We start from the raw sequence: 17497 nt of genomic DNA on the forward strand, positions 1-17497 counted from the left end.
GACGGGGAGGTGGATGTGTAGAGGATATTAGAGACAGGGAAGAGGGTTCTATTGTCATCAAGTCTAAAAGCCCAACAATATAAAACTGTGTATGATTCTTATTATATGCCAGCGAAGTTGTTCGGTTAGGGTATGAGTCAAACCGATGAATGCCCAAGGTGTCAAAGCAAACCGCAAGATAGTATTGATATGTTTTATTCTTGCGTGCAATTGGACGAACTTAAAAAAGGTATCGAGAAGTTTTGGTTCCAAGGGATGAATATCGAAATAAAAATGACTGCAACCCTGATGCTGCTGGGTTACGATAATAGGATGGAATTTTCCAATAAATAATGATCACAGTAGCAGGACTACTGGTTGCCACTGTTTGGAAAGATAAGCAACCACCTACGTATCAATCAATCAATCCAATCACCAATGGGATACAGGATACTGAACATCGGTCAGCAGGAAATGTCACTGTATAAATGTAAAGGTCTTAAAGCTAAGCTGAAAGGAATACAAATATGGGATCCACTAATGACTTGGAAGAAAGAGATGGTAGAATAGAATGATGTATGATATGTAAATATGTGTAAATATGTAAAAATGTAAATAGTCGTGTCAATGTAGATGAATTCAATAATGAGAATAATGGTGAAAAGGTAAAAACAAATGTAATAGCAACTGGATACTGTAAAATGTACTACCTGATTTCCAATAAAAAATACATTAAAAAAAAGAACTGTAGGTGCTAAAATGAGCGATGGTAGCAGTCTGCAGTGGAAGCCGCCATTTCATAAAAATAACAAGAAGATGCCTGTCATCCCTATCCCTTGTTTCATTCCCATGCTGGGCTGCCAGTTAAGATTTAAAAGACTACTGTATTGGATTCTATTGAAAAGAGTGACACGTAGGTAAAAGAACAGGTAACTTGAACCAATGTATACCAAATTATGGTAATTTTTGTTTATAGCTGGGAGGGTCTTTACATGTACCCTAAACTTGATGTGTAATGTTTGGGCAACCATTCTGGATCAATGCTTGCATTCCACCTGTCACTGAGATGAATTTGTTACTTTACTTAATTGTCCTTTTGTTAACTTAAGTCCACGATCTCTAGACCACTCCATTTACCCAGACTAGACTAATTCTCAAAACAGTTCCATCTCTTTTTGGTGAAATATTAAAATACTATTGACATCAATTCTTTTTTTTTTTTTTAAGAAATATTTTTTTTTTAAATCTGCATGGTACAAGTTACAGTCAAGTAAAATAGCTCAGTAAACTAGGTTAAACCTGCATTTAAGTAGCAGGAAATCATTTTGAAGCCCTGCAGGACTTAACTTAATCTTTTGTGAAGGTTGACATGATGCGTAAATTTAGGTGGTAATAAATATTAACTGAAGAAAACATTCACTTTTTTTACTTGCTGCATAATGGTTTTAAATGTAATCACAGAAACAGATGTACCCACCACTCGCACGAAACACAATTCCTATATGAAATAAGAACCCATATTAAAATCAGTTACATCTTATTTTATCTCCTGGAAATTTGTGAAAGGACACCTCATTGCACCTATTTTTTTTTCCAAATCTGGAGGCTGCAACAGGACTGTACTGTAATACACTACTCCCTTCGACTTCTATACGCTACCAGCAAGAAACAATACTCGGACAAAAGGAATTATTGACTGTCTGCAAAGTGAGTCAATTCAATTCAATAATTTGTTTTATTCGTTATGGACCTCCAATGGAGGTCCACAATAATACACCAGTCCATTAAAAAAAGACATACTTTGAATACAATACAATTGTTTTTTCTTTGTTTGAAAAAGAAATACACCAGTAGAATAAAAAGAGGAAAAAGAGAAAGACATACTTTATATACAGTACAGAATTCTTCAATGTCCAACCATCAGACGTTACAACATACAAAATAAACTTTACAAATGTTCTAATAAATAGCCAAAAATGTTTTAAAAAATTGATATATTCAATGGCAAACCATTTCATTTGGTGGGGACAAGACAAATGTTAGGGCCTCCTGAGCAGAACAAATTTACATTTGAAAAATGATGATCTTAAAAGCGTATTCCTTGCCCTTTGGAGTTACGGGCACACCAATAGCACATGATTAAGATCCTGAATTTGTAAAAAACACAATTCACAAGTTCAATCCTATCTTGATATTTTATCCCCTATACCAGTAACTTCTCTTAAAGGCAACAGGTTGGTTCTCAAAAGAAGTATCAGTCTTCTAATCCCATGTGGAGGGTTCCATGTTAAATAAAGCTGTGGTCTGTTCCCCAAAGCACTCCCCCAGACCACCTCATTGTGGGATTTAGATTGATTTAAGACAGTATCTCTAGCCATGCTAATCGAGCTTGCAGACTTCTTTCAAAATAACTTCAATGCAGGCTTTGGCATAGGAGAATCACTATTTAAACTGAGCCCAAATAAATCATTTGCTTGAGCAAAAGATCTAAAGAATGCTGATTGATCCTTTAATTTATCAAAAATGTCCATTCTCAAAGTGGCCCTAAGGGTGCCCTCATCCCCCCAAAAGAGTAAATTACCCCACCTCAGGACCGCAGACAAGGATAAAAAAATATGAAGAAACTAGACCGAATTCCAAGCATAGAACATGTGGGGCATCTTGAGAATTTAAATTACAGATTTGGCGGAAAATCCGGCCTTCAGCCTTAATCAAAAGTGAGCCAATAGTTCATATCCAGTATTCCTGGAGCTTATATTAGTGAAGGAGGAGTTTTGACCTTAAATACTGACAGAACATGACTAAATTGGCGTCTCCCACAGGTTTTATAAACTCTGTTTAAAGCTCCAGCCTGGGGGGCAGCCTTATCAACACACAGTTTAATATGCTCTGAATATTGCCCATTTTTTGAAAAAACTTTCCCCAGATACAAATACGAATTAACCAATTCTAGTTCTTCAAGCCCTAACGACCACTTATACCCTTTCTTTATTCTAAGACCTTTCTTGAGGAAGACAAAAATTTTGCTTTTAGCAATATTGATTATCAAAAAATGATCCTCCGCATATTTAGTTAGGGCACTAGACGACGTTGCAAGCCAATAGGAGTTAAATCGAAAATTGGAACGTCATCTGCATATAAAAAGGAACCAATGGCCATTGTACCAATTCTAGGGCATCCCCCCTCACTGAGTTTAACGCACCGGGGAGATCATATATAAAAAGAAAACAAAAGAGGGGCCAACAGGCAACACTGCTTAAGCCCATTATAAGTCTTAATACTACAAGACAACCCCTGCGAGCCTCCCATCTGCACTTGGCACCAGGCCTCTGTATGTAATTCTATGATAAGGCCAAAGAGGTGGTGTGGCATACCAAGATGAGAGAGCTTTCTCCACAGCGTTTGACAATCCACTTTATCAAACGCTGTGGAAAACAAAGTGAGTCATTTACTGCTGGACATCGGTAAAGAAAAGTGAAGGTGCCTGAACCCCTTGAAAGTGTCCTGGTGCCAGCATATAGGGCCCAATAGGGATAATTCCATGGTACCTGCACAGATCCCAGCTCAGATACAGTTATCTTAGCCAGATTCTGGCTGGGTACCACTGTATCTCAGCACTCTTCTCTTGAGTGTTTCCTATGTTTCTTACTGGAATGCTGAAGAAGAGGAGCGTCTATATTTTTGTGGTTTCTTTTCCAGTAAAAGTATCTAAACCCATGGTTTTTGGGAGGAGAGAGCAATTTATATGTTCAAGCCTCCTTGTCTTAGGCCGCAGATATTTTTGCCTCTTTCCTTCTGTAGTAAAGAGGATGAACACCAACAGAATTTGAATGAACTCAAGTTTATTCCATCAGCTAAAAACCCCATGAAACAGCAAGGCCAGGCAAAGCCAGCAACCTGCAAATTTAAAATCTACAAAACGCAACAATATCATAATGAATATTGCCTGACGAATCTTCCCCTATGCATCACAGGGCATAGCATCACTGAGCTCATTATAACACATCCCCCTTATTATCCAACAAAACACTAACAACATCCAAAACACAGACTGGACGGAACAGACACCCCAGGCCAGGAGCCCAGAAGGAAAACACTTTCAACACATATTTGCTCAAATACCAAGGTGGTCTCCCTGATCTCATCACCCTCTCCACCTGAGGCCCTGAATTACCCTCATCTCAATACGCATGCGCCACCACACCTCTACCAGCCTGTTTTCTTTGGAACCCACTATATTTCATAAGTAGCCAAGTAGAGCATTTATCTTCACTCCTCTGCCTCACCTTACCCTCTCCATGCCTCTGATACAAAGCAATTCTCCGCAGATTCCAGTGTTGTCCATTTTCCAATTTGACCCGATTACTCCCAACTGCCTTTATTTTGTTGGGCCCTCAGAACTTGGACAACCAGCTACCAAACACCTGTATTGATAAAGCGCTATTGTTGGTTCTTCGGTGTTCCCAATCCCGATTTCTTGGAACTCACATCAGACATTCAAAGAATGAAACAATTTTGTCCCATGCTGTCTACCACACATCATTTCAAATGGCATCCTCCCTGTGCTGGTACTCAAATTAGTTCAATAAGCCCACAGCATATCTTTAATAGCATCCTGAACAGACAACCCTTCACTATTGGCCATTTCCATGGTTCCCTTCACCAATCTGTTATTCCTCTCTACCAAGCTGTTTCCTTGTGGTTTGTGCAATAACATACACAAATGCTTCACACTTATGTGGTCCACAAAACATCTATTTCCTTCCACTGTGAGATGTGTGCCATTGTCCGTTACCAACTGAATTCCTTCCCTCCTAAAGACTTTCTCTAAGACTGCTACTGTGGACTTCTTGTTGATACCTCTCAGAAACACCACCTCATCTCATTTGGATTCAGCATCTACCAAGACAGCAGCAAATTTCTCCTCCGGGAAGGAAAGCAAATGGACCAATGACATACAAACAACTTTTCTCCCAAACCACGCTTGTTTCAGACATATATTGTTCTTTCTTCAGAGCACCTTAACCTACTCTCAATCACTTTCCAGAATCAAACAACTTTTCTCCCAAACCACTCTTGCTGTAGACAAATACTGTTCTTTCTTCAGAGCACCTTAACCTACTCTCAATCACTTTCCAGAATTCTTGCATTCCACATACTCCTCCACCCACTTTCTAACCTGACCATCTTTGAGCGGCCACCAAAACCTCTCTTTCAGTCTTTTAAGTGTCGAAATTTGGCCTAGATGACCATCATGCACCAAATGCACCAACTCATATCTCACCACACTGGGGGCACAAACCTCTCACTCCTCATCATCAAACTATCTTCCTGGATCGACAACTCATTTGCTTGAGCAAAAGATCTAAAGAATGCTGATTGATCCTTTAATTTATCAAAAATGTCCATTCTCAAAGTGGCCCTAAGGGTGCCCTCATCCCCCCAAAAGAGTAAATTACCCCACCTCAGGACCGCAGACAAGGATAAAAAAATATGAAGAAACTAGACCGAATTCCAAGCATAGAACATGTGGGGCATCTTGAGAATTTAAATTCTCTACTTTATAAAAAGCTTTACCCGCCAACGGCTGTGTACTCTTTCTACTCATGTCAACTTCAATCAACTCAACCACCGCCTTGCAGGTTTTGTCACACTCCATAGCTCTCATCCCATCCTCCTTGGAAACAGAACTCTCCAATCCTTATGTAGCATCCTTCACATTTGCCACTACCTCCTCAGTAAACACATCACACTCCTCTGCTGCCTTGTCAGGAAGCCTCGTTAAACAATCAGCAACCTAGTTTTTCTAACTCAGAACATATTCAAGTGGCCTGTTGATGATCACTGTGGACCACAGGGCAGCTGATCAGCTGGTTTGCCTCAGCCATTCGGAACAGTTGTTAGCGGGTACACTTTGTGTATGTTAGGTTACCTGGACAGCGAACCTGGGCCTTTGCTTTTTCTTGCTCAGGTTTCTGATTATGGTGATGGTGTCACCCCTGGGTTAGTCAAATAATGCAGGGGTTTAGGACCATAGTCTGGGTTTCAGGTGATGTTGGTGCGTGTGCCTAGCAACTCACCACTAAAATATTGTAGTAACAAGGTTGCTCACCACCAAAGTTAGAATGAACTCAAAATTACTCCATCAGCTAACAACCCTATGACACAGCCAGGCCAGGCCAGGCACAGCCAGCAACTGCAATATTTCAAATCTACAGAACAAAGCAATGTCATAAAGAATACTGCCCGATGAACAATCCCCAGTGAATCACGGGGCCTAACATCACTGACCTTATTATAACCCCTTCTGAATGGCCGTAGGTTACATGAGGCAACAAAGGTCACACATATCCTTCTCTCCTACTCAGGGCGCCTAACTACCCGCCATTTCCTAGTGATATGTTTGGCAGGATTTCAACCCTGGAGATGTTTTAGGGGATTTTGTCCTGACAATAGGAGCTGAATATGAAACAACTGAAAACCTTGGTGAAATCCGCAGAGATCAAGTTATGAAAATTCTATGTAGTTGCAGCTAATTAGCATATTTAATGACATCACAGAAAGTGCTATCAGACTGAACTGATATAAAGAATTAAGATCTATCAAACACTAAAGAACTAACACCAAAATCTCACAAAATTAGACCCATAGCCTACAAAAACAGGGGAGCAGCACTTAGGTACACACTAAGCATCTCGTCCAATCAATTTAAATATTCTATAGAATGGCTTTCTTTGTGTTGGGATCACTTCCTGAAGCTTCTACAGCTCCTGTGTGCTACTCTGCAGGCAGCAGAGGTTTGAACATAGCTGTATACTAGGTACTTGTTATGGGATCCTGCGGAAGCTATGTAAAATCTTTAAATGCTACCTACCGAAGCCAGGAAGACTCTGGTCTAGGGCTTCATTGTAAGCCACATGAATTACGGGAATGCCTTATTAGCCTCCCTAAATGACAACCTTTTTTCTAAACTGCAAATTCTGTAGAATACTGTGGCCAGATTGATCCTAAATCTACCCCTAAGATCCCCCCCAGTCCCTAGTCTGAGGCTTCTCCACTGGCTTCCAGTTAGAAAAAGAGGTCACTTTAAAATCCTGTGCCTAACTCATAAAAGTATTTATGGCACTATTCCTGGTTATTTAGCTAAAAAACGTAAAAGATATCAGCCAGAAAGAACATTAAGGACCAGTTCAAAATCTCTTCTTACCCCACTACGAGTCCACACCGTACGAAATGGAGGTCGATCCTTTTCCATTCTCACCACGCATCTCTGGAACAAGATGCCTTTTCATCTTCTTTCTATTGCAGACAACCAGCGGTTGCGCAAAGAATTGAAAACGTGTCTGTTTGACCAGAAATAACGAAATTGGATATGACCTTCAGTCTCTGGAAACTCTGCAAGCGCCACGAGACCTACCGATGATATGTGCCCTATATAAGATTTTCTGTCTTGACTTGACTATTTGGAAGCTATGCTATATTGCTTCTGCACTAGATGTGGCACTTGAACTGCTGTGAGTGAGACTGTAACTAGAACTCTAATTATGTGAGTCTCACTCACAAAGAGTAAGGTTCGATGTCTTTGTGCCCGGATCAAGGAATTTGTTTAGCATAGAAAAAAGAAACTGATAATATCATCTGCACAAATTGGTGTCATTAGGAGCTTTTTTTTAGCAAATCCACTGTGCTGCCGGGCTGGTTAGCTGTTAGTACTGCTACACTTCTACATGATGTCAGTGAGCTTCAGGGTACAGACCGTAGCCTGGGAAGGGTTCATCAAGAGGCATCTGAAGGAAGGAGTATCCATTCCAAGTGGTGTTGCAGTCTAGACAGAATGATGAAAAACTGAAAACTGGCGAGGGTGAGAGGTTACCTTGTATTTAAACTGGGGATGGTTAAACATTGTTAAGCGCTTTCTGCTTACAACTGGCTGTGAAAAACGCAAAATGCAAAAGGAACAATTGATGGGCAGAATGCTGTACAATGTCAAACTTTTACCCCAGTACACAGATCTGGGCCTAAATTCATAGTTTGTTTGCTCCCCATGCCATCCCAGTATTGCAAATCAGTCTTGACCTTGCCCCCTATGGGAACAGTCCAGCCTGAACTGCCAGGCCAGGTCCTCCCTGGACTGGAAACAAGCATTCTAGGACCGGTTTCGGGGTATCACCCATGCTAGCTTGACTCCAGTGTCATGGAGAGCACGGGACCCACGTATGGGTATACCCGTCCCACTCGGGGTGACAAATGCAAAAAGATCACTTGATGGACAGAATGATGCACAATGTCAAATATTCACCCCAGTACATAGATCTCGGCCTAAGTCCATCTTTGTTTTGCTCTCCATGCCATTCCCAGTCATATGCAAATCAGTCTTGGGAACAGACCAGCCCAAACTGCCAGGCCAGGTCCTTCCTGGACTGGAAACAAGCATCTTGGGTGGGACCAGTTTCGAGGCATGAGGTTGTGAATGAAAACGCAAATCCAGGACAAAGGAATAATGAGGAACAATAATAACTATCTTAATGGGTATTAACCTCAGAAAGTTGAATCATAAGCTGCACCTACTTTAACCTGGAAAATAACTCTGATTTCTGTTTCATGAACAAAACCTACAGATAGACATGTGCTTCAATCTTTCGAAAGGGCCCTGATACATAACATCACAGCAAAGAAATTAAACAAACCCAACAAGATGAAGCAAATACCTGACTGTGGCGATCTGACCTCCATCCAATGAAATATCATTCATCTGTGCTATAAATATTGCAGCCACCGCCTCGTACAATGCCGTGCCATCCATGTTGATTGTGGCACCGATGGGCAGCACAAAGCGAGTCACTCGCTTATCAATTTTCAGGTTTTCCTCTAGACAGCGGAAGGTTACAGGTAGTGTGCCAGCACTAGAAAGCAAAAAGGAAATAAAGGTAAGGGACAGCAAACTAGAGGCTCTTCCACATCTTCCCTAGTATTACATGCACTTGGTACAAAAAAAAACAATCCTTGGTAAAGCCTATGTATTTGTTATTTTATAAGAGAATGCACTTTCTAATGATAGTTAGATGTGTGTACTTAGTTGAGCGGACCAGTGAGTGGGGGCTTGTGAGAATGTGTCAGTGGGCAGCTGTAGTGAAAATGCCATAAAAAGGCAACAGCTGCCATTACTATACCAGTGCCAAGAAGTACACCATGGCCGTGCATCATAATGCTGAGAATGCACACAATATATAAAGAGCTATCACTGTGACGTCACAGCAGCATCACACCATGGGTGGCAGACATATAAAGGTATATATTTAGTCAGGACTAAAAGAAGGCAGACAGACATGGCTGCCTTTGAGAATGGGGAAGGAGAAATGAGAAGGGCATGTCTCATTACAGGTCCACTGCGCATAGGTTCTGCAGGCCTCGTAGAAAAACACTGCACTGAGCATGATATAGACTAAAACAACTAATACAAACCCTCCCCATCCCAATACCAGCACCAGCTCTGCAGAATACAACTTTTAGTCTTACCTTTAGGAGACAATGACCCATGTGACACTTTCTTTTGATAACCAATTGTATTAGCATTTTAAACAACAAAGTAAACATACCACCACTTTGATATATTAGACATTTCAATACATTTACAAGTTATTTCCCCCATCTGTTTGTTTGGAGTATGAGCCCATCTGTGCTGTGGATACTCAATCCAACGGTCCTATCCATTTGTTCTGTAGTAAATAGCTGGAGACCACAGATGTACCACAATAGGTTTATTGCAGGAAGACAGCATAGAGCAACCTCAACACAAGCTGGCCAGGCACAAACTGTCACCACCTAGAACACTAGGAGGAGGCAGAGCCATCTACATTCTGGAATGAGTGACACAGGTAAGAACTATGGTAGAGCATGGAAATAGAGGAAAGATAGATGATGAAAGAAAACTTAACACAAAAGGTAAACATGTCATGGAAAGAAAACTTAACTCAAAACTAAAGAAGATAAGCGAAAACAGTGATAAAAGTTGCAAACATCAGTTGTGATCAATAAAATTAGGCGTTGAAAGGGACACACGTCACCCCTCTAAAAGACCTAATCGCAACAGAAATCATTCAAATAAGCAGGGGGTCTATGGCACCTCTGAGGTCTGGTGGCAGGCAAAGAGGAACTGGGATCAGCAATTGGGTTGGGATCAGTAACAACGGGATCAGGAGCATCCCCTCCACCATCGCCCCTCACCAAGGCATTTACAGGAGCAGGCACCACATGAGCTGGATCCTGAGAGGGAATAAACATGAACCCTGGAGACGAGAGATCCTGGGCAGGAACGGACGGAGAGGGAGCAGGACCAGGACAAACACCAGCTTTCTGATAGAGGGCAACCCTCCTTAAATTCCATTTTTCCCCATTTGAGAGGACAACATAGTGAGGATAGACCATCTTTACAAGAAATGGACCACGGAATTTAGACAAACCACCTGAAACACAACCAGACTTTACCTTGACAAGGTCACCTTTTGCGAGTTTACTAGAAACAACTTTAGCAGAAGACTTATCGCCTACAACAGGTTTGCGTGAAAGACCCTTAGAGGGCAGACTCACAGAACTCTTACCTGAAGCACACTTAGCAGGCAGACCCACAGGACTCTTACAAGAAGACTTAGGGACCACTCTGGACACATCACCCAAGAGAGACCGACAGACCAAGTCCTTGAGCCAAGAGGGAATGAGTTTGGTGCTGGGAACCCTACCCCTCATCATCTCAAAAGGGGATCTGAGGTGAGAGCCATGAAGGGTGGTACAATACGCATAGACCATTTCACTAACAAGGGAAGAGACAGAAGAACCACTGGAGAGGGGCATTTGAACAGTACCTTTCACCAATCTATTAAGGCGTTCACAAAGACCATTCCCCTGGGGGTTGTAGAGGGAAGTCCTATGGTGAGAAATACCACAATCAGACAAAAAAGCTTGCATGTCATGTGAGACCAACTGTGTGCCATCGCTAGGAAAACCTTCCCTAAAAAACACAGACTTAAGATGTTTAATAGTAGTGACCGTAGTGCTATCCTTGAGAAACTCCACAGACAACCACTTGGAATGGCAATCCACAATGACGACAGCAAACCTCTGAGAAAGAGGTAGCTCAGCCATGGGACCTATGAAATCTAAACAGATGGTGTGCCACGGAATTTCAGGGAACTGCAGCACACCCATCTCAGATCCCACAGAAACCTTAAGTCTCTTCTCACCCACCTTGCAAGTATAACAGTCCTCAACCCAAGAGGAAACCATGGAGTCCATACCGGGCCACCAGAAGTTCAACTTGAGACGCTGTTGCATCAGGGTTTGGCCAAGGTGACCCTCATGGGCTAAAGAAATGAGTTTGGGTCTCAAATCAACAGGAGGCACAAATTTTTCGCCACGCATTATAACGTTGTCATTGCAAACAGACAAATCATCAATGACTTTAAGGAAAGGGCGAACAGAAACATGGAGACAACTCTCCCTGCGGGAACCCAACTTTATCAACTGGATGACTTCCTGTAAGACGTTGTCCCTGGACATAGCATCCACCCACTCAGACCGAGAGAAAGAGCTCTCAGTTAGCAGAAGAACATCATCAATCCAGGCAACATTCTCATCAAAACCCTCTAGACTGAATCCAACATCAGCACCAGACGGAACAGCCAACCTAGACAGACAGTCAGCCTGGAAATTCCTCCACCCAGAGATGTGGGAAATGTCAAAATGATATTCCTGGAGTTTGTAGGCCAACCTTGCCAACCTTGGAGAACCAAATGCCCCTCCCCCGGGAGAAAGAATGCGGATAAGGGGTTTGTGGTCAGTCTTAAGGTTGAATCGAATGCCCCATAGATAAGGTCGAAAATGGTGAGCACCCCACGCAGCAGCCAAAGCCTCCTTCTCGATAACAGAATAATTCTGTTCACATTTGGAAAGAGTGCGTGAGGCAAAAGCAACCGGCCTGTCGCCGTCCTTGTGGGACTGAAGCAAAACTGCACCAAGACCATGGGCACTGGCATCTACCAACAGAGTGGAGGACTTGGCAGTATCAAAGGGTGCCAGCACCTAAGCATTGCAGATGGCTTCCTTGATCTCATTGAAACACACTTCCAGTTCAGGACCCCAGGAGAATTTGCAACCCTTCTTCAACAAAGCCCTCAGAGGCAAGGTCTTCTCTGAGAATTTCTCCACAAACTTGGAGTAGTATTCGATTAAGCCCATGAATGACCGCAACTGGTCCTTGTCAGACGGGCAAGGCGTATTGCATCAAGAAGATTCTTCTTTGGTCTGACTCCATTGACTGAGATTTCATGTCCCAAGTACTCAATGTTCTCCACAAGAAAAGAACACTTCTCCTTACGTAATGTAAGGCCAGTGTCCCAGATTCTGTGTAAAACATTTCTAAGAACAAGGTTGTGATCTGCCACGGAGTCTCCAAAGACCAAAATGTCATCTTGAAAGAACACCACGTTTTTGAGCCCCTTGAAAATTTCGCTGACCAACCTTTGGAAGACACTCGCTGCCGAAATCAACCCAAAGGGGAGACGAGTAAATTGGAAAATCCCCTCCGGGGTGATAAAGGCCGTAAGATGCTTCGAGGATTCATGGAGCTTAACCTGATGGTAGGCACTCTTCAGGTCGAGTTTGGAGAAATATCTCGCCCCCTGAAGAGTGGAAACCATCTCCGTAATGTTGGGTAAGGGAAAGGTGTCCGCAACGACACACTTGTTTAGGGACCTGAGGTCCACACAGAATCTCAATTTTCCGTCTGATTTTTTAGAAATCACGACGGGCGAAACCCATGCTGATGCTTCTGTAGGTTCAATTACCCCGGATTGGAGCATCTCTTCAATTAGGAGTTTCACCTCATTGCGGATAGAAATGGGAATCCTCCTTACGCGATGTTGCACAGGCAAACTATCCTTCTTCAACTTTATAAGATGGGCATACCCCCGAAGCTCACCCAACTCCTCCCTGAACACAGACCCAAATTCAGAAAGAATAAACTCAATAGAGTCATCATCTACCACCATTATTTGATTCTTTGCCCTAGGATTGATAACGATGTAGAGGTCATATTGATGTACCCACCCTAGGATGGGAGGACCATCAATAGAAATATAAACCTTCCCAAAGATAGACCTCTTCTCAAAGGTAATCTCAGATTCAAAGAAACCAAGGATTTCAATTTTCTGGCCATTAAAACCCTTAGGGGAAATATCACTGTGATGTAAATTCACCCCCTCCCAAAAGGCATCAAAAGTAGACTTAGGTATAATGGTATGACGAGAACCAGTGTCAACCATCAACAACACCTCGTGGGAGTCAATCTTGAAAATGGCTTTGGGTCTGGTTTGTCTTGGATCATCACAGATGACATCCACATCGTCAATGACCAGGAGTCTATCGGGCTCAACTCCAGAATCATCAACGTAGTCATCAACAATATTCACTCTCTGTCTGGCTTTGGCCTTGCACATTTTGGAGAAGTGTCCAACTTTCCCGCACTTCAAACACTCTTTGTTTGAGGCAAAGCAAAACCTCGCGTCGGAAGAGTGACTACTACTGCCACACCTGTTGCAGACTTTGCTCACGGAGGTTTTCTTGGCAGAAGGTCTGGGTCTGTTTTTCACTACACCAACACTGTCTCCAGAGCAGTGTTCACACTCCGCAACACCACCTTTGTCAGAAACCACAGAGACTTCTTGATGAGGAGAAGATTTGTGTGTATCTAGGACCTTCATGCATTTACTAGACTCCTCAATTACTTTGGCCAGATCAATAGCATCTTTCAAGGTCGGGTTCTTAGCAGCCCATAGCCTCTCTTGGATTTTTTTACTTGAGCACTGGACAATTAATTGGTCTCTTATGAGCTCGTCGTTCATAGCACCAAACTTGCACTTTATAGACAACTCTCTAAGTCTGGCCACGAAATCATCTATTGTTTCCGAATCTTTTTGACGTTGTGTATAGAATTTATAGCGGTTCATAACCAGATTCTCCTCCTTTGCGAATCTGATCTCCAAACGATCAACCGCTTCTTTAAATTCATCAATGTCTTGTCCATTAGCTCCAAGTGTGATCGGTAGGAATCTAAAAACCCTCTGCCCTTCCTTGCCCAGAGTACTCAAAAGGATAGCCTTTTTCCTTTTGGCTGAAAATTCCTGTCCATCCAGCGCTTCCAGGTAATTGTCAAACATTATATACCAGTCCTCCCAAGGTATGTCAGGAACCCCAGGCTCGGGTAAGAACTGAGGAGGTAAGGTAACTACAAATTGTTGTGCCATATTTATCAATGTAGCAGAGTCAAAAATAAAGAAAAACAAAGATTTTGCACAACTAGTTAAATTTTAAATTATAGTAGTAACATACCTCTTTTCATTGAAAAATGTCCAAAACGATGTTTGAGCGCTGCGACAGGAATGAGCAGGAGTTTAGATTTAAAACGAGGGAAATCCGCGTTAGAGTGACTTAAGATGGCCGCCACCGAAACTCGATCGAAATCGAGGCTTGGAAAGCAAACACTTGAAGTTAAAATGGCCGACGCTGAAAATGAGGCTTGGAATACAACTAAACGAGGCTTGGAACGCACACGGGAGTGTGCGTAGTCAAAGCGAAGCAAGGAAGCGTCTCCCAGGTAACGGCAGACAACGCCGTTGTCAGAGCGAGCCGGGGACGTCTCCTAGGCAACAATGACGTCAGCGCTGGTTGCGCTCGTGCTTCGCTCGCCGATCAGGCAACAATGACGTCAGCACTGGTTGCGCTCGTGCTCCGCTCCCCGATCCGATCCCAAAATTACTCACAATTTCCCCAGATGGGCGTCTTCAGTCGGGATTGAAGCGGACCAAGGAGAAATTGACGAAGCCAACACGCAGCAGGTTCGTTTCTTGTCGAGGGTGATCCGCTGCAAGTCGCTTTCTGGTACAATATCTTGAAGGAATCAGGCATCAAGATGAGGTCTTCAAAGGTACTGGCCAGCATATAAACGTCGCCAAAATTGTAGTAAATAGCTGGAGACCACAGATGTACCACAATAGGTTTATTGCAGGAAGACAGCATAGAGAAACCTCAACACAAGCTGGCCAGGCACAAACTGTCACCACCTAGAACACTAGGAGGAGGCAGAGCCATCTACATTCTGGAATGAGTGACACAGGTAAGAACTATGGTAGAGCATGGAAATAGAGGAAAGATAGATATACAACATGCTCCATACACGCTCATGTTTGGCTGGGCACCCTCTTGCTTCGTATACAGCTTTGGGAGATGTTCAATCTTTCATGGCCGCTGTAATGTCTCTTTTTGCTATCAGAATGGCTGTTCCTAGAAATAGTTTGTCAGCACGGGAGCTATCCAGCCCCTCCATCACCCACAGGAGAAGGGCAAGGGGATTGAGTGGGACCTCCCACCCCAATATGCTACTCAGTTCAGACACTCCAGATTACCAGTATTTACAAAGGATGGCGCAGGACCAGACCATGTGGTAAAAGTTGGCTGGTTCTGCCTTACAGCGCAGACATTGTGGGGTTGGGAGGAAACCCGCTATGTTGAGCCGCACCGGGGTAAGATATACGCAGTGAAGATAGTAGATCTGAATGAGGCGGAGCCTGGCTAATATAGTGAGTGTCCTAGGGGCCATCATCAGTCTCCAGTCTTCACCCTCTAGTGCAGAGGTCTTCAAACTTTTGGATGCTGAGACCCCCTGTCAACATTTTCAAGCGTAAGGACCCCCTCCTGACAAAAATTTCTAAACCTCTAGGTTATGAGGAAGGTGAGGACCAAATTTATGTGACAGGCTTGACTAAATTGTGTGAGAAGAAAATGTAAATAATGTTCTGTGATGCTGCGTATTTTGGGGTAGCATTGGTTTATTATTTAGAATTTTTTTAAACCCAGTAATACTGAGGAAAGATTTCACCCCATCAGTACCAGTCTATAACCAAAATACAGCAATTAACATCAGAAAGATGTCTAGTCAACCTCTGTGAAGGGCCTCCCAATCCGCAGGAATACGCGCTGCCACATTAGAAGCTCACCAGGCCATGGCCGGGAGCAGAAGGGTGCTTTCAAACCGTGGCGGTCTTGTGCAGAGTTAAGCAGTTTACCCATGCCCCTTTCCTCTCACCCCCTTCCTTCCATCTCTCTCTTCTCTCCTCTCCCAACCCCGGATCCCTCTCTCACATTGCAGCAGATGGTTATTAGCCCCAGGACTCCTTTTGGTAACAGTAGTGCACTACAAATGTAAATAATAGGCAGAAGCAGGGGATCCACTAGACCCGAACTTCGGGGGGGGGGGGGGGGTTAACACTCCCAGCCAGGGCTTGTCCAAGCTCTGGTCGTATACGGTGCAACAGTCTTTCCACCTTCTCCATGAATTCCCTCACTACCACTCACCAACAATACACCTCATCTCTCTATAGCACCTGTCTGACAAACATTTCATTTTTTTTTAGCGCTATTCATAGTTTACTCACACTCAGTTCTGTGATGTGCATGGTACATCTTCTTTGTACCAGGCACTTTAACCTTCTGCACTGTGTGGGTGACAAGAGTGCCCATGTGACTGCATGGTGAGCAATGCAACAGTGTGAGAGTAGGGTAAAAGGAGTGACTGCAGGGTGAGTGAGGTGACCATATGAATTTGGGTTCGGCTGTAAGTGCAGAGTGGGACGAATTAGTGCATGGTTAGTGATGGCCTTGTTTGAGTGAGCTACAGATTGAGCAGTAAGGGGGGACAGGTGAGTGAAGTGTCACATGAATGCAGGGTGAGAAGTGTGCTCGTGTGACTGCAGGGTGGGGTACAGAGTGAACAATGCTAGCAAATTTTTAGTGCAGAGTGATCACTGTGAGAGCAGGGTGAGCGTGTGAATCTTGTGAGTGCATGGTGATCAGTGTGAGTGCATTGTGATCACTGTGAGTACATTATGATCACTGTGAGTGCATTGTGATCAGTGTGAGTGCAGGGTGAGTGGGTGATCAGTGTGAGTGCATGGTGATCAGTGTGAGTGCATTGTGATTGCTGTGAGTGCATTGTGATTGCTGTGAGTGCATGGTGATCAGTGTGAGTGCATGGTGATCAGGGTGAGCGCATGGTGATCAGTGTGAGTGCATGGTGATCAGTGTAAGTGCATGGTGATAGCTATGAGTGCATGGTGATCGCTATGAGTGCATGGTGATCAGTGTGAGTGCATTGTGATCGCTGGGAGTGCAGGGTGAACGTGAAAGTGAAGGTGAGAATGAGAAGTGAGTAGTCTGAAAGCAGGGTGCATTCCCAGAAACTTGAAGCGTAGAGTTTCAGATCTAAGTTAAACTATTACTATAATGTCATTAATCAGGGTTCGAGGGTGGAGTAAATAAATAATGTGCTGATCCTGCAACAAACTTCCAGTCTAATGATTAGGGTTACCAGCTCATTATTTTGATGGCCTAGAAATAAGCAGTCACCTACAACTGTATTTTTTGCACTTATCTGTGAATATTTAGAACAGCAAATACAAATAGAAAGCAC

At 43.2% G+C, this 17497-nt stretch overlaps 1 protein-coding gene across 1 annotated transcript in view; it reads right to left on the reverse strand.

Annotated features, from left to right (window-relative positions):
* LOC147701551 (excitatory amino acid transporter 2-like) overlaps positions 1–17497 on the reverse strand; it is an 856834-nt gene that overhangs the window by 158209 nt on the left and 681128 nt on the right. The window contains exon 8 of the mRNA XM_086930218.1: positions 8688–8882. Coding sequence (XP_086786344.1) covers positions 8688–8882 — 195 coding nt within the window. The remainder of the gene's footprint in view (positions 1–8687; positions 8883–17497) is intronic.

This window comes from Lissotriton vulgaris, chromosome 7 (genome assembly GCF_964263255.1).
Source record: "Lissotriton vulgaris chromosome 7, aLisVul1.2, whole genome shotgun sequence".
In the NCBI taxonomy this organism is placed as follows: Eukaryota; Metazoa; Chordata; class Amphibia; order Caudata; family Salamandridae; genus Lissotriton; species Lissotriton vulgaris.